This window comes from Ursus americanus, chromosome 5 (assembly GCF_024610735.1).
Source record: "Ursus americanus isolate L20-20 chromosome 5, mUrsAme1.1.p, whole genome shotgun sequence".
Taxonomy (NCBI): domain Eukaryota; kingdom Metazoa; phylum Chordata; class Mammalia; order Carnivora; family Ursidae; genus Ursus; species Ursus americanus.
Genome location: NC_142131.1, coordinates 4,227,238 through 4,248,700, shown reverse-complemented (window position 1 = coordinate 4,248,700; position 21,463 = coordinate 4,227,238). Strand labels below are relative to the sequence as shown.

Genomic DNA, 21,463 nt, shown 5'->3' with positions numbered 1-21,463 from the left:
AGTTAACAAGCCCACTTAACTCTATTTCTAAGCAATATTCTCCAATCGAGCCTTTCTGAATAATAAAGTTGATCTGATATTTTTCCTCTGCCCCTATTCCCTTCTCTTGTTAATTTGTTCAGATCCTAGGAACTAAAGAGGCCTCAACACTTAGTAACCAGGATCACTGAAAAATACAACAGAATCTATACAGGAGTGAATGAGGGGCGCCTGGGTGGCTCAGTTGGTTAAGCGTCTGCCTTCGGCTCAGGTCATGATCTCAGAGTCATGGGATCGAGTCCCACGTCAGGCTCCCTGCTCAGTGGGGAGTCTGCTTCTCCTTCTGCCCCTTCCCCCATTCATGCACTCGCGCTTTCTCTCTCTCTTAAATAAATATAATCTTTAAAAAAATTGGGGTACCTGGTAGGGTGTTAGACATCAGTTTGTATAAACAGGTCAGCAGAGTCTCATGTTAACACATGTAAGTCACACTGCTGTAGCCTACGAGAAAGTTTTAAATTGATTATCTGGTATTTTGACTTTTACAAGTGTCTTTGATAGACTTACATATAAACAAGTGACTTTCCATATAGGTAGGGGCTACGTGGGTAGCCATATACAAATAAGAACGATGTGGATGGCTTCAACAGACATTAGCAGTAGGAGAGCCCCAGAAACTTATCAAAAAAGAGCACCTCAGGGGATAATTACTGTCATTTAGTCTCACTGCAGAAACTGATGTTCTATTCCAGACATCATCACTGGGCATGAGAGGCAAGACTCCATTTCTATGACTGCCTATCTGAACTAATCATATTACCCCAACTATAAATGTCTTAAGGTTCCAGACTATCCAGTCATTGAAGACTCAATCATTTTACCCAGTGTATTTCCCAGTTTCGCTAATGTTGTTCAGATCTTTCAATGCTGCAACTGTCTTGTCCACTGTCCATAGGAAAATATTCAGAGGGCATCAACCAAGGCTTATATGAATATCCCTGTCAGCATGCCCTAAATTTAGTTCAATTAGTCTTCTACCTAAAACCATAGAAGCTGTATATAACTCTTCTAAATATGGATTTCTCTATTCAGAAAGACAGTGCTAGAGACACTGGAGCTCTGGCCCTACCAAGACGGAGAGCCCTGGCTACCAGATGACAAACCAAAATGGTGGTATTATGGAGTAAGAACCAAGCCCCAGTATAAGGACTATTCTAGATTATGCAAGTTAAAGACCTTGTACTTTCCACAAATAGATTTCCACAAATACACATACTAAAGCAGAAAACTGAGGGTAAATAAGATCAAGGTCATCATATAGCAATAGTAATGCCTTTTTTAAAAAATCAACCTGCAGTTTCAAGTCCAGCATGTGAGGAACTTAAAAGTCACCACTACATACTAACAAAAAGTAAAAAGCTGAACAAACTGAAAAATCAACAACTCTTCTTAGAGAAGTGAGGTTAGCAGGAAAACCTCTGTCCCTAGAATTGGAGAGACAAAAAGGTGGACATAGAAAAACAACTTGGCAGAGCAGAAACCCACTAGAAGAAACCCCCACAGGAACCAGTGCCAAGGCAGGAAACTCTAAATTATAATCCATCTCCTTCTGTATCAAGTAAATAGTTTACCCTCATTAATTCTTATCCCAGCAAAAATCATTTCCTAAAGGATCTACAAACACCTCAAAATTATCTCCATATTGCTTTCTACCTTACCAAAGAACAGTCTGAAATGGTAACTACTCATCATCAGATAAAAATACCTATCTGGTTGATGTTGACTAGATGAATATCACCACTTACCTTGGTTAGGTACTGGGAAACTGCTGCCTGAGGGCCCTTCCAGGTAATGGAGATTATCAATTTTGTGGAATTTTAGCTCCAACCACACCTCTCCATTCTCACCCAGCCTGCCCTTCATTGCTACTTGTATCTGGCATTCACGCCAGGTACAATCCTAACTCTCACTCTTCACCCAAGGAAATGGTCTTATGGACCTAAGACACAGAATCCAAGTATAGCATTTAAGGGGTTCTGAATTTTTACCAACATCAGTTCAGTATCTAGGTACCTATAAAAGGTAAAAGTCAGATGAATAGTGATAGAACACCCCTCTGTAACTCAGGAACAATAATGTGCCAAAGGCACCTATCAATCAACCCTGAAGGAAAGCACTTAATGAAAAGAGTACCGGTGGTCACTCCATCACTTAAAAGAATCCACTCCATCCACCCATTAAGCCATAGTTCATGTTCACATGTGACAGCAATTAGAACTTCAAATGGAATAAATAAACAGAAAATGGATTGCTCTTGATTCATTCTTTTCTTTATAATAATCATTCAAGATTATTCACAAATTTGCTCAAACACATCCAAAGGTATTTTTCAAATTTTTCAATAAAATGTTGAGAGGTGATTTTCCCAGCCATCTCAAATTTTAATTAAAATATTGCACATTACCCTTGAGAATTATAAAAGAGAATCTGTTTTAAGAAGCTATCTGTGGGGTGCCTGGGTGGCTCAGTCAGTTAAGCCGCTGACTCTTGGTTTCAGCTCAGGTCATGATCTCAGCGGCGTGAGACCGAGCCCCAACATAGAGCTCCGCACTCAGTGGGGAGTCTGCTTGAGTTCTCTCCCCATACCCCTTGTTCTCTCTCTCTCTCATTCTCTCTCTCTCAAATAAATAAATCTTGAAAAAAAAAGCCATTTGTTGATCACCATGTTATTTTTATAACAAAACAAAACCTTAGGAAGAGTATACTTCAATGGACAACGAATCTATACAACTGAAACCACAACGTTAAGGGATAAAAACAAGATTAGGTTTTCCAATGCCACATGAAAGTTGCTCAAAACCATTATAAAAAAATATTTTTAAAATATGCTGCCTTCATTAGAAAAGGAAAGTTATTCCTTACACTTTCCATTCCCAATCTGTCACCACTGTAATTATTATACACATGCAAATGAGAACAGTGAATAAAATTCAATCCATATCTTCTAGCAACTTCAATCTATGCTAACTGTTCATATTTATAAAAATCATAAAAATGACAATTTTATAATTTGATTCATTAGTTTCATCATTTGTAGTACAGTAGCACAGACAATGAGATATTGAAGAAAGCCATGCAAATTTTTCAATATGCCACTCATCTGACCCATTTTAAGGACTCAAATTTGAATCTTTTCCCTACATTTATATCATTCAACTTTGCCTTATTTAAAAAAGTTCCAAGCAATACAATGAAAATATGACACATAAGCTCCCAAAATATGTACCAATAGTTTTTTTAATTGCATTGGCATGGTGCATAATTAAAATTCAGAGTAAATGAAAATTCATATATGGAATAATATATTTTAACATATATGGAATAATCATTTGATTAATTTATTACATGCTGAAAAGATACTTTATTTTTTAGAAAACCAGCAAAAATGCTATATTAGCACCAATTCCCCAAAAACCTCTGTCATTACTGTTTTAACAAAGAAAATATTGTGAACAAAACTTTTTCAACTTAACTTTAAAAACACAGAAAGCTATTAAGTGTCCCTCAACAGATGAATAGGAAAAAATGTAGTTTATACATACAATGGACTATTATTCAGCCATGGAAAGGAATGAAAGTGTTAAAAGCTACAACATACATGAACTCTGAAAACAAATAATTAATACAAAATAATTAATATTATATGATTCCACTTATATGAGATAGCTAGAATAGGCACAGGATTCATAAAAACAGAACTCAAAACAGAGCTTACTAGGGGATGAGGGAGAAAGAGAAGGAGAATACAAAATACTTGTTTAATTGGTATAAAATTACTTTTTGGAATGATGAAAAGGTTCTAGAAATAGATACTGGTGATAGTCACACAATGCTGTAAATGTACTTAATGCCACTGAACTGTATGCTTAAAAATGGTTAAAATGGTAAATGTTATGTATATTTTACCACAATAAAAAAATCAACACACTGAAGTAGCAAGTGTCAATAAAAGTGAGGGAAAAAACTGCCAAGATGCAGGGATGTTTGTTCCCAAACCTGTTTTTTCTGATTGTAATTTTTATAACATAATTATATTAAGAAATAAATAAACTGACTTAATGAGTAGGAAAAAGAAAGCTGTTGCTATAAAAACTAGGTTGAATGTTTTGTGTTCAATGAAGGCAAGCCATAAAAAGCTGCTGTTGAATTAGTTTTGGGTAAGATAACCATATGGTCCCCAACTTAGGATGGTTTGACTTATGATTTCTTTACTTTAAGATGGTGTGAAAGCAATACACATTCAGTAGAAACCATACATTGACTTTTGGACTTTGATCTTTTTCCAGCCAGGCAATATGCAGTAAGATACTCTCTTGATGCCAGGCAGCAGCAAGGAACCGCAGTTCCCAGTCAGCCGTGTAATCACAATGGTAAACAACCAGTACACTTAAAATCATTCTAACCCATACAGCCATTCTGCTTTTCACTTTCATACAATAGTCAATAAATTACATGAGATATTCAATACTTTATTATAAGATAAACTTTGTGTTACACAATTTGGCCCAGCTGTAAGGGTTCTGAGCAAGTTTAAGATCTGCTCAGGAGGGAGTCGGCTTCTCCCTCTCCCCCTGCCCCTCCCCCCAACTCCTGTTCTCTCTCATTCACTTTGCTCTCTCTCAAATAAGTAAATTTAAAATATATATATATTTCTAATTTATTGATTTTTTTTAAAGATTTTATTTATTTATTTGACAGAGAGAGCGAGCCAGCGAGAGAGGGAACACAAGCAGGGGGAGTGGGAGGGGAAGAAGCAGGCTCCCCGCGGAGGAGCCTGATGTGGGGCTCGATCCCAGAACGCCGGGATCACACCCTGAGCCGAAGACCGACACTCAACGACTGAGCCACCCAGGCGCCCCTAAAAAATATATATTTAAAAATATAAAAATATTCTCTCTCTCCCTTCTCCCTTTGCCCCTCCCCCTATTCTAAAAAAAAAATCCAAGTGAATTTTTTACTTAGGGGATTTTCAATTTATGATAGGTTCATTGACTGTAATCCCACGGTAAGCTGAAAAAGATCTGTACTGGAAAAATCATATTCTGAACAAAGGTGCACTCATATTCCTTCATGAGTAGTTTTAAGTTCCACTTCAATGAAAAAAACAACTAAGAATCATGGAGGCCACATCATTGTTATAGTTTAAGCAGAAAAAGTCCAAACTCTAACTAGCTATCTCTAAGTCTAGAAAAAGGCTTTAACCCTATATCAAAAGACAAAAGACTCACTAATGAATTACATTTATATAGTTTTTTAATTAAAATGTTTATGATACACATTGATTTTTGTGACTCCATTATTTAACTGATTTTCAGTTAACTGACCAACTTCTATTCTCAGGCCCATCAGGCTTATACTGAATTTTAACAATGCCTACCTATACTCAGTTGTTGAGAAGATTAGAAAATGACAATACACATAGAAATGCTAATTAGCATGCTGCAAGGCATATAAAAGTGCTTAATGTTATGCATCATTATTAATTATTATTAATGGGTAAAGAAGGAAGCTATTAGAAAACTATTCATTAGGATCCACGTAAAGGGAATGTTTCAGAAATGTTATAAAGATGAATTTCCAGGACAAAAAAGCCTGTTGGCATTATAATAAAGGCCCTACATTTCTAGTTACAGATGAAAAATACCCTCTAGTCACTGGACTCTCTAGAATTGGACATCCCAGCATAAAATCCTAGACATGATACCACATGATATGATTCAGAGATCAAGCAGAATTGAACGAGAATATTGGCTCCATACCTTCCCAGCTATATGAACTTGGGCAAGTTCCTTATCTTACAAGAGATTCCATTTTTCACTTGAAATACCACCTCAGTGCTGTTGTGAAGATAAAATTGCATAGCATATACAAAAGCAACCAACATATATTACTTGTGATGCTAATTTAGAAAGAGAATACTTAAAATATCCTTTAACTAAACATAACACATTTTGATAAAAAAGACTTTTCAAGATCTCTAGTTTTTCAGTATAATAAACATCAATTATCATTATAGGGATAAAACATGTGCCATGTCATCTGGAAAGTGGAGGGAAGAACTAAGTAGATTTAGTATGAACTCTAGACACCCCTGGATAGGAGTGTCAGTCCTATCACTTATTATCTCACCTCAGATAAATTACTTATAATCTCTCTGTAACTGCATCCTCATCTACAAAAAAGGATTAATACCTATCTCATAGAGTGCATGTGAATCAAAAAAGGAGTTAAACATATGAAAATAGAGTTAGAATATATGAATAGTGCCTGACACATGGTAGATGCTCAATACATACCTGCTCATTCCCTAAATGACTGAACATCACTGACGATAGATAAGACTGACATTTTCCTTTATCTTATACAAATCTAGAACCTAAAAACAGATATTTCTTTTTCTCCTTTGTGGTAAAACATATAGAACATAAAAACTGCCATTTTACTCATATTTAGCTATTTAATTCAGTGGTATTAATTACATTCACAGTGTTATGCAACCATCACCATATCTATTTTCAAAACTTTATCATCACCCCAAACTCTCTACCCATTAAGCAACAACTCCCCATTCCCTAATCCCCCCAGCCTCTGAAAACCTCTATTTGGTATATCTCTATGAATTTGTCTACTTTAGATATTTTATATAAGTAGTATCATATTATGCTTGTTCTTTGTGTCTAGCCTATTTAACTTTGCACATGTTTTCAAGGTTCATTCATGTGGTAACCTGTATCAGCATTTCATTCCATTATATGGCTGAATAATAGTCCATTACATATATATGTATTTTGTTTACTCACTCATCTCTTAATGGACACTTGGGTTGTTTCCACACCTTGACTATATAATGTTGCTATGACAATTAATATAAATAAGTACCTATTTCAATCACTGTTTTCAATTATGTGGGCTATATATTTAGGGTGGAATTGCTGAGTCATATGGTAATTCCGTGTTTAATCTTTTGAGGAATCACCAAAATGTTTTCCACACCAGGTGCCCCATTTTACAATTCCACCAGCAATGTACAAAGTTCCAATTCCTTCACATCCAAAGCAACACTTTGTTATTTTCTGTTTTTTGGGTTTGTTTGGGCCTATTTATATCAGAGTAGGTATAAAGTGATATCTCGTGGTTTTGATTTGCAATTCTCTAATGGCCAATAATGTTGAGCATTTTTCATGTGCTTCTTAGCCATTTGTATCTCTTCTTTGGATAAAAATATGTTCAAGTATTTTGCCCATTTTTCAACTGAGTTCTTGGGAGGGGTTTTGTTGATCTTTAACAGTAATAGTCTTTTAGATATTCTAAATATTAAACCCTTTTCAGATTTAAGATTAGCAAATATTTTCTCCATTTTGTGGGTTTCCTGTTCACTCTCTTGAGAATATTCATTGAAACACAAGTTTTTAATTTTAATCAAGTCCAGTTTGTTTTTTACATTGTTGCCTGTCCTTTTGGTGTCATATTTAAGAAATCATGACCAAATCCAAGGTCATAAAGATATACACTTATACTTTCTTTAAAATGAGAAGTGGAGCCTGAAGATGGGACTGAATTGCTGCAATCTCATGATAAAACATTAACAGATGAAGTGTTGCTTCTTATGGATAAGCCAAGAAAGTAGTTTCTTAAGATGGAATCTACTCCTGGTGAAGATGCTGTGAAGATTGTTGAAATGACAACAAAGGATTTAGAATATGACATAAACTTAGCTGATAAATAGCAGCAGGGTTTAAGAAGATTGACTCCAATTTTAAAAGAAGTTCTACTGTAGGTAGAATGCTATCAAACAGCATTGCATGCTATAGAGAAATCATTCATGAAGGAAAAAGCAACTGATGCAGCAAACTTCACTACGGTCTTATTTAAGGAACTACCACAGCCACCCCAAACTTAAGCAACCACCACCCTATCAGTGCCAACAACATCAAGGCAAGATCCTCCACCAGCAAAAAGATTATGACTCCCTGAAAGCTCAGATGATGGGTAGCACTTTTTGACAATGAAGTAGCTTTTAATTAAGGTATGTACATTATTGTTTTAGACATAATGCTATTGCACACTTAGTAGACTACAATTTAGTGTAAGCTTAACTTTTATATGCACTGGGAAATCAAATTAATTTGACTTGCTTTATTGCAATATTCACTTTACTGTGGTGGTCCGGAACCGAACCTGCAGTATCTCTGAGGTATGTTGTATAAAACCATGTCATCTGCAGACTGAGACAGTCTGACTTCTTCTTTTCCAATTTTAAAGTCTTTCATTTCTTTTTCTTGCCTAATTACTCTGGCTGGAATTTTAATGTTGAAGAGAAATAGCAAAAGTGGACATCCTGGTTTAATGTTGAAGAGAAATAGCAAAAGTGGACATCCTGGTTTTGTTCCTGAACTTAGGCGAAGTTTTCAGTCATTCACCATTGAATATGGTATTAACCATAATTTTGTCATAAATGGGCTTTCTTATGCTGAGGAAGTATCCTTCTATTCCTAGTTTATTCAGTGATTTTTATCATGGAAAGGTATTGGAATCACCAAATGCATTTTCTATACCAATTAATATGATTATGTTTTTCTTCCACCATTCTAGTAATGTGGTATATTAGATTGATCAATTTTAATATGCTGAGCCACACTTGCAATCAAGGAATAAATCACTTTCAATATGCTGCTGGATTCTGTTTGCTATTTTGTTGAGAATATTTGCATTTATACTCATTAAGGATATTGGTCTGTAGTTGTCTTTTCTGGTTCCTTGTGTGGCTTCAGAATCAGGGTAATACTGGCCTCACAGGAGTTAGGAAGTACTGCTGCCTCTTAAACATTCTGGAAGAGTTTAAGGAGGAATGGTATTAACTCTTCACATATTTGAGTAAACCCACCAGGGAAGCCATCTGGTCTCTGTCTTTTCTTTGTTGGGAGGATCTGTATTACTGGTTCAATCTCCTTACTTGTTGTAAGTCTATTGAGATTTTCTACTTCTTCTTGGGTTGGTTTTTGTAATTTGTGTATTTCTAGGAATTTGCCCATTTCATCTAGGCTCTCCAGTTTGTTGGTGTATAATTGCTCATCATTTTCTTATAGAACCCTTATTTCTATAAAGTTGGTGGTAATGTTCATGCTTAAATTTCTGATTTAGTAAGTTGAGTCTTTCCTCTTTTCTTCTTAGACTACCTAAAGGTTCGTCATTTTTGTTAATATTTTCAGAAAAACTAGTTTTGGTCTCAGCCATTTTCTCTATAGTTGTTCTTTTTTCCACCTCATTTACCTCTGCTCTGATCATTATTACCTTCCTTCTGCTAACTTTGGGTTTAGTTTTCTCTTCTTTTTCTAGTTCCTTCAGGTATGCATTTAGGTTACTAATTTCAATTTTCCTTCATTTTTGGGGTTATTTTAGATTTTTCTCTCTTTGTAATGTTAAGCTTTCACAGCCATGAATTTCCCTCTGAGCACTGCTTTTGTTGCATCTCTTAACTTTTGGTATATTGCGTCCTAATTTTCACTCACTTCAAGGTATTTTCCAATTTCTCTTATGGCCTCCTCTATGACTCACTGATTGTGTAAGACTGTGTTGTTTAATTTCCACATCTTTACATATTTTTGAGTTTTCCTTTTGTTACTGATTTCTAGATTTGTTTCACTGTGGTCACAGAAGACACTTGCATGATTTTAATCTTTTTGTACTTATTAACACTTGTTTTGTGGTCCAAATATGGTCTAATTTTGAAAATGTTCCATGTACCCTTGAGTGCATTACATATGTCTACTAGGTATAATTGGTTTAGAGCATTGTTCAAGTCCTCTACTTCCTTGTTGATCTTCAATCTGGTTGTTGTATTCATCCTGAAATGCAGTATCAAACTCTCCAATTACTAATGGAGGACTACCTAACACTCCCTTCAAATCTTTCCATTTTTGCTTCATATATTATGCTTTGTTTTTTAGTATGCATATGCTTATAATTGTTCTATCTTCCTGAAGAATTGAAACTTGTATCAATATATAACGAGCTTCATTGTCTGCCATAAACTTTTTTGACTTAAAATTGATTTTTTTCTGATAATATAGCTACTCCAGCTCTCTTTGGTTTTTAGCATTTGAATGGAATATCTTTTTCCATCCTTTTACTTTCAACCTCATTCTGTTTGTATCTAAAGTGAGACTCTTGGGGCGCCTGGGTGGCTCAGTCGGTTAAGCGTCTGCCTTCAGCTCAAGTCATGATACTGGAGTACCGGCATCGAGCCCCACATCAGGTCCCCGCTCAGCGGGGAGTCTGCTTCTCCCTCTGACCCTCCCACCTCTTGTGCTCTCTCTCTCTAATAAAAATCTTTAAAAAAAATAAAATAAAATGAGACTCTTATAGACATTATATGCATGGTTATTTTTTTATTCATTCTGCCAATCTTTGCCTTTTAGAGTTTAATCTATTTAACTTTTTTTTTTTTTTTTTAAGTAGACTCCACACCCAATATGGGGCTTGAACCCATGACCACAGGATCAAGAGTTGCATTCCTGGGGTGCCTAGCTGGCTCATTCAGAAGATCATATGACTCTTGATCTCAGGGTTGTGAGTTCAAGCCCCATGCTGAGTGTACAGATCAGCTAAAAATAAATTTTTTTTTTTTTTTAAAAAGAGTCACAGAGTGCCTGGCTGGCTCAGTCAGTAGGGCATGCAACTCTTGTCTCAGGGTTGTAAGTTCAAGCCCCACGTTGAGCATGGAGCCTACTTTAAAAAAGAAAAAAAGAGTCACATGCTTTACTACTGAGCCAGCCAGGTGCCCCAATTAATAATCTTAACTTAAAGTAACTATTGATAGGGATTTATTTATGCCGTTAAAAAAATATTTGTTTACTGTATGTCTTATATGTTTTTTGTTCCTCAATTCCTCCATTACTGCATTTTTTGTATTTTATAGATTTTATGCAGTATACCATTTGATTCTCTTCCCATTACTCTCCTGCGCGTATTTCAGTTATTTTCTTAATGGTCACCATGGAGACTACAATTAACATCTTAAACTTTTAATAGCATAATTTGAATAATACTAACACAGTTTCAACAGTATACACTCTGCTCCTGTATGTCTCTACCCCTTCTACTTAAATTGTTATCACAGATGACATTTTTACACATTATGTGCTCATTAACATAAATTTGTAATTCTTATTCTATACATTTGCTTTTTCAATCACAGAAAAAATGAGGAGTTACAAACCAAAAGTGAAGTAAAACTATCTTTTATATTTACTTATGTAGTTATCATGTTCTTTTTTTCTTCAATCAGCTTTCAGTTACTAGCTAGTGTCCTTTTATTCAGCCTAAAGGACTCTTCTAAGCATTTCTTGTACAGCAGGTCTACTAACAATGAATTCCCTCCATTTTTTTTAAAGTTTTTTTTTTTTTTTAATTTTTTAAGTAATCTCTATACCCAATATGGGGCCTGAACCTACAACCCCAAGACTGAGAATCACGTGCTCCACCAACTGAGCCAGCCAGGCGCCTCTCCCTCAATTTTTGTTTATCTGGGAATGTCTTATTGTTGCCTTCATTCTTGAAGGCCAGTTTTGCCAGATATAGAATTCTTGGTTGATATTTTTTCTCCCAGCCCTTTAAATACATCAGTCCATTGCTTTCTGGTTTCCATGGTTTCATATGAGAAATCAATTGTTAATCTTATCAAGGATCCCTTATATGTTAGGAATCCCTACTCTTGCTGCTGCTTTCAAGATTCTCTATTTGTCTTTGGCTTTTGACAATTAACTATTATGTGTCTCATTGCAGGTCTCTTTGAAATTAACCTACTTGGAGCTCATTGAGTTATATATAGTTATATATATCAATCTATCTATCTATATATTTCAATATATATTGTTGATATATATCAATATGTATATAGATTTATATCTATATATATGTTATATATATCAATATATATATATAAATATATAGATTCATACCTTTCATCAAATTTGATGTTTTGGTCATTACTTCTCCAAATACTCCTCCTGCCTCTCTCTCTCCCCATTCTCCTTCTGGGACTTCCATAATGCAAATCATGCTCTCCTTTATGGTAGCTCACAGGTCCTTTAGGCTCTATTCACTTTTCTTCATTCTTTTTTTCTTTCTCTTCTCAGACACAATACTTCACTTTGTCCTATCTCTAGGTTCACTGATTCTTTCTTCTGCCTGCCCTCATTTAATATTGCATTCCTCTAGCATATTTTTTAATATCAGTTATTGTACTTTTCAGCTCCAGAATTACTTAGTTCTTTTAATAATTTCTAGACCTTTATTGATATTCTCAATTTTTTCAAACATCATTTTCTAGAATTCTTTGTTTCAGTTTCTAGAATTTTTAGTTGTTTGTCCATGCTTTCCCTTAACTCTTGGAGCATGTTTATAATAACGGATTTAAAATATTTACCTACTAAGTCCAATGTCTGGACTTCCTCAAGAATAGTTTTTATGAATTTTTTTCCTTTGAGTGAGCCATTCTTTCCTGTTTCTTTGCATAATCTTGTGCTTTTTTTGTGGTTGAAACCTAGACATTCAAATATTATAGTGTATTATAACATGGTAACTTGAAAAATCAGATTCTCACCCTTCCCTTTCTATAATTTTTGAAGGTCTAGCTTGTGTTCAGCCAGTGTTTTGACTGATATTTCCTTGAACACAAAGAGCTTAAAAACAACACAAAATGAAACAAAAAACAGACATTTCACCTAGTCTTTACAGCCTGGTTCTGTGCTTGGGTATTCCTTTAATACTTAGCAATGCCATTTACAACTCTGCCTTGGCCTTCACTTCCTGCAACAAGCCTAGAGATGAGCCAGGGAAAGTTTAAGGGTTTCTCAAATATCTCCTGAGCATGATCCTGGCTTGGGCATGCACATGGCTTTCTAAATTCCCCTGTATACACTGGTAATTTGACCACTCTAATTTCCCAAAGAAATTCTCTCCCTGGCTTTTCTTCTCAGGCCTAAGGCATGACTCAGCCATAATCTTTTGCCCCAAGCATCTGCAGGTTTTCATTTGCCTTACAATGTTTCAATCAATGCCCACTGCTTCTCGAGCCTCAATTAGGTGAAACAGATAGAGGCACCTTGCATCAGTCCTTCAAGGAACTCCCAGTCAGGTTAGAATAGGCAAAGATGATGATTTTTTATAAACTCTGCTTTGCTCCCTCTGGAACCAGGCTGCTATCTTCACGACTGTTGCCAAGCTGGAGAAGGTGGGGGACACAAGTAAAAATGCTACAAAGCTTTCCTACCATTTTTTAACTGTTTTTTTCTTGGTTCAACATTTGTTTAGTTGCTGAAAAGCACAGATGTTTTTTCAGAGTTCTGGCAAAGTTGGTTCTAACAGTCTCTGCTTGTTTTTGGATGTTTCTGTTAAGGAATAAGATTTTGGAACTGCCTACTCTGATATTTTGCTAATGTCACTCTAAATATTTAAAGACCTAAAAACTCATTATAAAGCAAGACTGAAGTTTATTAATGCAACATTTATTATTTGGGTGCCATTTTAATCTGAGGAGATGCCTATAGTGACTATTTCCAAATTTCTACAGAAATTCATGAATTGTACTGAGGTATTAAATGGCTAAAACGAAATACAAGCAGTCACATAAAATATTAACTTAATCGATACAAACTCTTAGATTTCTTTGAATACTGTGGTTATCACTATCTCTTGTTTGCTAGCAAGTGTTAGATGGCAGTGAAATACTAGAAAAACTCAAAGAGCTTAATATTCTTAATTCTTAGTGCTTCCCACTTCCAAACATATGATTGTAGTTCTAAAGGATGTATATGACAGAAATTACATTCCACTGGTAAAATTACTTAAGAGTTATCTTTATGGAAATAAAAATATCAAGATTTCAAGGTGGTATTTCACGAAGAACATATTGTTCAGTCAAAATCAGTCTGATATTTAGGTATTTCACCTAAGTTTGAGAAACATTGTTAAGTAGAATGCAATACTTAAAATATTAAAATTTAGATCCATTAGAACTCTAAACTAAAATTTAGATCCATTAGAAGTACTTTATGTAACTACTTTTATAAACATATAGAACTCAAAAATACATTTCATGTATTTACTAAAGTCTATTAAAATTATAGTTGTTATGATGGAAATATAAGACATTATCATAAATATATGTATACCTTTCTGAAACATTTGTCAGCTTTTACTAACAGAAGAGGGAAAAAAACTCCAAAACCCTGCAACTTCAACTACAGGATCAACCATTCAATCAAATGCTATGTTTGACTAAAAACAAAGAAATAATCCCAGGAAAATCCATCAACCATGAACAGTTCCATTCTAGGTCTTGTGAAACTTCAGATAATATTTCTAAATTGTTAGTTCACTAACACTATAGATACTCCACAGCACACCTCATCAAACGTCAATGGGACATGAAATAAATTTACTGAGTGGGTCAAGGCCAACCTTTATGCAACATAAAAGTACAGAACAGAAAATATTAATGTGTACTGCATATAATGCTATGCATTGCTTCACAAAACTTTTATGTATATATGAAAGCTATTCTCATTCTACTATACCACGGCACTATTCCATCAGAAAAAAGAAGCTAAAATAGGACACACCCTGCTACAGTACATAGTACATTGAGCACAGGAAAGTATTATGTATAGGAGAGTAGACATAGGAAAGTATACTGCAATGAGGTTCCTATATAATGACTTACCATAATTTAATTACTTAAGAAAGTTACTTATAGATGAAAAAGATTGTTTCACTACTTTTATCAGATTATTACCTCATATATAACTAATTCATAGCTCAGAAACCATGGAAACCTGAAGCAAACATCTAATTTATGATAAATTACTGGGTTTCAAAATACCTTACATTCTGGGTAAGATTTAACATAATTTCAAAGTTGTAAAGACAGATAAATTCATGACACTTGACTGGCATATTTAAGTCTAGCTCCTTAAAAGACTTTTTATTTTCCCTCTACTTCAACCATAACTATGGATCTTATTCTTTTGGAAACACCCTTAACAGTCTGCTCAACTGGTACCTATTCATATTATATCATATTTAAATATACAACCGATTTAGTCAATTTCTTAATAAATACACAGACCTTTAATAATGTTTCATTGTGAAGTATAATTTGCTGGACATTTCTATCACAAAAAAAAATCATACCGTGTTGATAAAATTTATAACTTCCCCATTAAAGATTATTTTGTTCTAACACATTTAAGAACTTCATATTGCAGGGCACCTGTGTGGCTCAGTCAGTTAAGTGTCTGTCTTAAGCTCAGGTCATGATCTCAGGGTCCTGGGATCAAGCCCCACGTCAGACTCCCTGCTCAGCAGGGAATCTGCTTCTCCCTCTCCTTCTCTCTCCCACCCTCCCCTCTGCTCATGCTCACTCTCTCTCTCTCAAATAAATTAAAAAAATCTTTAAGAAAAAAAAAAAGAACTTCATGCTGCTAGTAAGTAATCCTATATATAACAGAAATGGATCAGGACAAATATTAAAACAAGTAACACCGCTATTACAAAATTTCCCTTTGCAGACAAAACAGGTTCCCATATACATTTTAGCATTCTTAATATATGAATTGGACTGACACAGAACAGAATATTCTCCAATTTTGTCTAATACTGAGCTTCCAATTAATTCATATGTAGTGTTTCAATTCAGGGCTCTTCAATTTATTTCTAAGTTCATCTCAGATCAGATTTAAACCTAGGCCTTTACTAATACTCTGCTTTTATTGGTAAATGTCAGAACTGCAACCCAATTCTGAATTTAAACATTAATCCTGACAAAGTTCTTGAAAGAAATTATTAATTTTCTTCCAAAAATGTTGCCAAAGGAATGGTAAGTAAAATGGCAAATGTACATGGCCTCTGCCCTCACAGAGCAGGCCCCTTTATTCAAGGTCTTTTAGAGTAGGTCTTTAGTCTACTGGAGTGGAATAGTGGAAAGATGGAAGAGATTTTGAAGAATCCAGGCTTTAAATCCCAACTCCATCTTTCGCTAAACGTTAGGCAAGTTAATCTCTCTAAGCCTTAATTTCTTCCTTTACAAAATGAGTTAAATACCAACTATTTCACAAAGTTATTTCAAGGATTAAATGTTAAAATACAGTAAGTGCCTCGTACAATAGTGGGAACATTACTAAATATTCACAAATTCAAGGCCTGGTACATGGAATCCATTCAATATTCACCGAATGAATAATCTACTCTGAGACAAGAAATCTTTAACGCCATTTCCAAAGGAAGTACATCAAAGAAAAAATACATATAATAGTATTTTTAATACAATTATTGTTCTAAATATAGATAATTACCACCTTTTACTTCATTTTATACTCTTTAATTTGGACTTCTGTTTATGCTTTAAAACATATATTTTAAAGCCCATAAGCATATCATCTAGTAACACAAAAGGGGAATTAAAAGTTAATTTTTAAAATCTCATGCTGACCCAAACTGCACACTACTGGTTCCTAAAGCAAAATTTGGTATAAAGTTTAAGTAACAAAAGAATAAATTAATAAATGGCTTGTCACGGAAATTCAGGCACTCACTACAAAACACAACAAAGTTAACTTATCAATTATAACCATGACACTCTAGTTCACTAAAATGAATATTCATGGGTACAAAAAAAAAGATGGCTTATTTTAGTCTCTGCACATTTTTTTTAATAATTATATTATGTTAGTCACCATACAGTACATCCCTGGTTTTTGATGTAAAGTTCGATGATTCATTAGTTGCGTATAACACCCAGTGCACCATGCAATACGTGCCCTCCTTACTGCCCATCACCAGCCTATCCCAGTTCCTCACCCCCTCCCCTCTGTAGCCCACAGTTTGTTTCTCAGAGTCCATAGTCAGCACATTATTTTTAACATAATAATCTTTTAAAGTGTAGCTTCAAGCAAACATTTTGAGTTAATCAGAGTAAAATCATTTTATAGATGCTAAAATTTACCTGTTTGAGTCCTTCATCAGTAAGTTTGTCCTGGTTGCCTACATGAACTTTCTGAAGTAAAGGACAGTGAGAGGCAACCGCAATAATAGAAGTGTCAGAAAGCTGTTTACACCTGTAGGCTGTATACCTAAGAAGTCCAGGACACTTAAATGCTAGAACACATACGCCAGTATCAGACATACTGCGACAATCAGAAATGTTGATTTCAATTATATTCTGACTTCTTGATGCAATTTTTTCCAATAATTCATCAGTGACCTATGAGGAAAAAAAAGCAATAAATTTAAACTTTCACTATAAGAAACTTACTTTCCATTCTTTTATTAAATTTTCCTTTATAAATAATATAATAGCAAAATCAAAAGAAAACCTTCTTATTTAATATTAAAGCATGACAAGAACTGTGGTATAATATAAAATGCATACTTGGTCCTTTTTCCAGTTCTTGGAACAGAGCTCCTAAAACTCTTGGAATTTCCTGATTAAGAGGAGTATCTTTTCTTATTCATAACAAGGTCCTTTTGACCACACAGGAGTTTATACTAATGAAATAACTTAAGTTGAGGCTCCCCGATAGCTTCAGGATGGGGTATGGTCACCAGAAAGACCAAACACCATGTGATTAGAGGGTGGTAACTTTCAGCCCCAAACCCTGATTTCCTAGGGGAGCTAGAGATTGTGTTATAAAAACTCTTAAACGTTGAGATTTGAAGAGCTTCTGGGTTGGTGAACACCTTAACATACTGGGAGGCTGACATGTCCACAGACTGAATTGAAGCATCACACCTTCCCGCCCTCCCTCCCCAACTTATCTTGTCCTATGCATCTTTTCCATCTGGCCAGTCCTGAGTTATATCCTTTAGAATAAACACTAAAGTAACAGTAAAGTATTTTCCTGAGTTCTGTAAGTCATTCTAGCAAATTATCAAACCTGAGGAAAGGGTTAAGGGAACTCCTGAATTAACAGCTGATCAATGAGAAGTACAGGTGACTCCTGGGGCTTGTGACTGGCCTATGAAGTGGAGACAGTCTTACGGGACTAAGCCAATAACCTGTGAGGCTTTGCACTAACCCCAGGAGTTAGTTTCAGTATTAAACTGAATTGTGGACACCCAGGTGTTACCAGAGAATTTGTTAGAATGAAAAAAACTCCACACATTTGGTGTCAGAAGTGCTGTCAAAAAACACCAAGTAAGAATATATGTGTCAGTTTTCATTAAAAGCCTAAAGATCTATCCTTATTAGGAAAGTTACTTTACTTTTAAACTCACCAAAAATTCCCTATAAACAAAACTGTTTTGAGATTTTAAATGTTTTGCTCTCTATTTTTAGCCAAGCAAACAGTGTGTATCAGTCATCATGCTATATGAATCGTAACTTATTATACCTAATCAAATTAAATGATACCTACCACAAAATATAAATAAATTTTGTTTTACTACTTTTTTCAGAATACTACCTTATAATTAAAAGCCTAGAAAATATATCATTTTGTTTATCACACACCAAAGATTACATACAAATGTCCATATCAAATAGCTCTTATCAGAAAACTCAAAGGTAACCTTAAAATTCATGTGGTTAAAAATTCACATGGCCATCTGAATTTTAAACATAATTTTTAAAAAATCAGCCTCTACATATTCCCTACCCAATCATGGAATGAATAAATCAGGTACAGCATAGGGAAAACAGCCAATGGTATGGCGATAGCACTGTATGGTGATAAGCGCAGCAGAACAAAATTGTCAAAGCACTCTGTTGTACACCTGAAACTAACATAACACTGTGCGTCAGGTAAACTTCAACAAAAAAATAAATATTATTCAAGTACCTTGAGTACAAATAATGGTGAAAGAAAATGCACATGATGAAATTTAGAACAGAAGAAGGAAAGAACTGGAGTGTTCAGGAGCACTAAGAGTAAGAGCCAAGGTTGCAACTAATCTTTATGCTTATTGGAAAAAGCAAAAAAATGCAGAAAGTTGCCTTCAAAACTAAAACTCTGACATACCTCTCCTTTTATTTATTTATTTTTTCATCTCCAGACCTAACTACCAGTAAGGGTGAAAAGCTATTCTTAGCCTCAGTTTATAACAAATAGCTCAGATATCCAAGACTAATGAAGTAAAGAGCCAATGTATTATTTCACATTACTTCTTTCTACTCTACCAGGCACAACTAACTAAATACTCACCATTTTCCTAGACACAAATTTCATGGACCCAGGCAGGAAAATGACTAATTCTGTAATTATTTCAACCTCTAACCAATGATGCAGAAAAACAAAAAGGAAACTTACATACAAATGCTCAGGAATTTCCTTATTTTGTTTAAAGTGTATAAGGTACACACACACACACACACACACACACCATATAAACTACCAGTGGTGTGCTGAACTTGACTTGTACGAACTTACAACACCCTGTAACCAGTGACATCCCTGCATTCAGTGATATCACATTGGTAGCCTGAAATTGACCATGGTGGGAGCATTTGCACCACAAAAAACTAGCAAATACTATAATACACAGCTTTCTATTTGTTTCTGAAAGCTAGTTGTTCAGCATGTACCAGCACACCACCACCTAAAAATCTCATGGAAGGATCAGGGCAGGATCAGTACTCTAATAAAATCCTATTCTTATTGGATATTTTTATGTATTTCCAATGCCAAGTACTAACAACCAAGTCAAAAAGAAGAATCCAACAAGTCCAACAAATTGTTTGCAATGAACACTACTAACTCTATCTTTTTTCCTAATTTATGCCACCATATAAACACACTAGGCAGCCAGGCAATAGGAAAGACAGGAAAATTAAAATAAGTTATCTTAGCCCATTTGCTTCTATTTCTTCAACTGTAACAAATGCATAAGAATATTTACGCTATTCACCTATAACAATACTATAAGAATACTATTAATAGTGTAATAATAATATATTAAAAGGAATAATAATAGTATCGACTCATGACATTGTTAGAAGATCAAATGCTTTAGTATGTATAAAGCCCGTACGACAGTACATGACATATCCACAGTACTATATAAACATTTGCCATTGTTTTCTACTATTAAACTAATATTCATGATATAACCCCCCCCTAAAAAAGGCGAAAAGTTTAATAACTTTCTTGGAAGGTAATGAAAAAAGGGAGAAGATAAAGAGGACTTAGACAAAGAGGATTAAGAAGAAACCCAAAATTACCCATCCATATTAAAAAAAAAATCTCCCTCACCACAAGAACCTAGCTTTAACATAATTCACAAAAAAAAAAATTACTAAAGCATGGAATTATAGTCACTTGATCTATCTTGAAAACTACAACATGAAAGAAGTGATTTCTGAAGAAGAATAAAGATATTTTTTGAGTAGGTCAAAGTGAGTGCTTCTTAGAATTAAATTCCATACCTGCTGACGACTACTAAGATCCAGCTGCTTCCAAAACTGGAAATCTAAACAAAGGTCACGCCAGTACTTGCAAACCAATGATGCAGAAAGGCAACGCTCATCCAGGGATAAATTGGAAAATATCTGTAAATAAAAAAGGAACCATATAATATGCACTTATCACTTTAAAGGCACAGGAAAAGGTTCTTATTAGTTTGAAAAAATTAACTTTTAAAACAGAAAACCATCTTGAATACAAGGGTCATTATTAGAAAAGTCATTGTTAAGGAATACCCAAAAGAGGAAGTACAGTATGAGAGCTAAGAACATGTACTAATATCACCTTTCATGTAAAAAGATGCAGTGGGGAAGCAGAGTTCCGGAACAGAGAGAGAGAGAGAGTTTGCCAATATTAAAAAAAAAAAAAAAAAATGATGGGAAGGAGAAGCCAAAAACTAATAAAAAAGGTTACCTTTAGGGGAAGGGAGAAGAGAGTAGGAAGGGGAAAAGGATGAAAGTGAGACAACTTTAAAGGTATGCAGTTTTACAGTTTTGACCTCGGAACCTGGTAAACCTTTATATAATTTTTTAAAAGAATAATGAAAATAAATCATAAGAAAGACATTTTACCTTATGGTATTTTTTCCAGAAATTCATGGCCCTGATCAAATCCTGAGAAAAATATCATATATGCTAACTATGGGACATCCTACAAAATACCTGATAAGAACTCCTCAAAAAAATTCGAGGTCAGAGAAACAAGGAAAGACTAAGAAACTATCACAGATGAGAGGAGAATACAAAGAAATGACAACTAATGCAATCCTGAATTGGAAAAAGAACATCAACAGAAAAACTACACTGATGCTGATTTCACAGTTTTGGTAAATGTACCATGGTAATGCAAGATCATCAAATTAGGGAAAACTGAAAATAGTTGAGGAATATATGGGAACACTACTATATCTGCAGCTTTTCTAAGATTACTCTAAAATAAAACGCTTATTTTTAAAGGAGTTTTAA

The 21,463-nt window shown here is 34.6% G+C and overlaps 2 protein-coding genes across 3 annotated transcripts in view; one reads left to right on the top strand and one right to left on the bottom strand.

Moving 5' to 3' along the window:
* LOC123799258 (uncharacterized) overlaps window positions 1-21,463 on the top strand; it is a 490,917-nt gene that overhangs the window by 236,834 nt on the left and 232,620 nt on the right. The window lies entirely within an intron of this gene.
* Window positions 1-21,463, bottom strand: part of FBXL17 (F-box and leucine rich repeat protein 17) — a 484,579-nt gene that overhangs the window by 444,365 nt on the left and 18,751 nt on the right. For both annotated transcript variants that reach the window (XM_045808274.2, XM_087861936.1), the window contains exons 2-3: window positions 20,462-20,584; window positions 17,045-17,302 (exon numbers count right to left, since the gene is read on the bottom strand). In XM_045808274.2, the coding sequence (XP_045664230.1) occupies window positions 17,045-17,302; window positions 20,462-20,584 (381 nt within the window). The remainder of the gene's footprint in view (window positions 1-17,044; window positions 17,303-20,461; window positions 20,585-21,463) is intronic.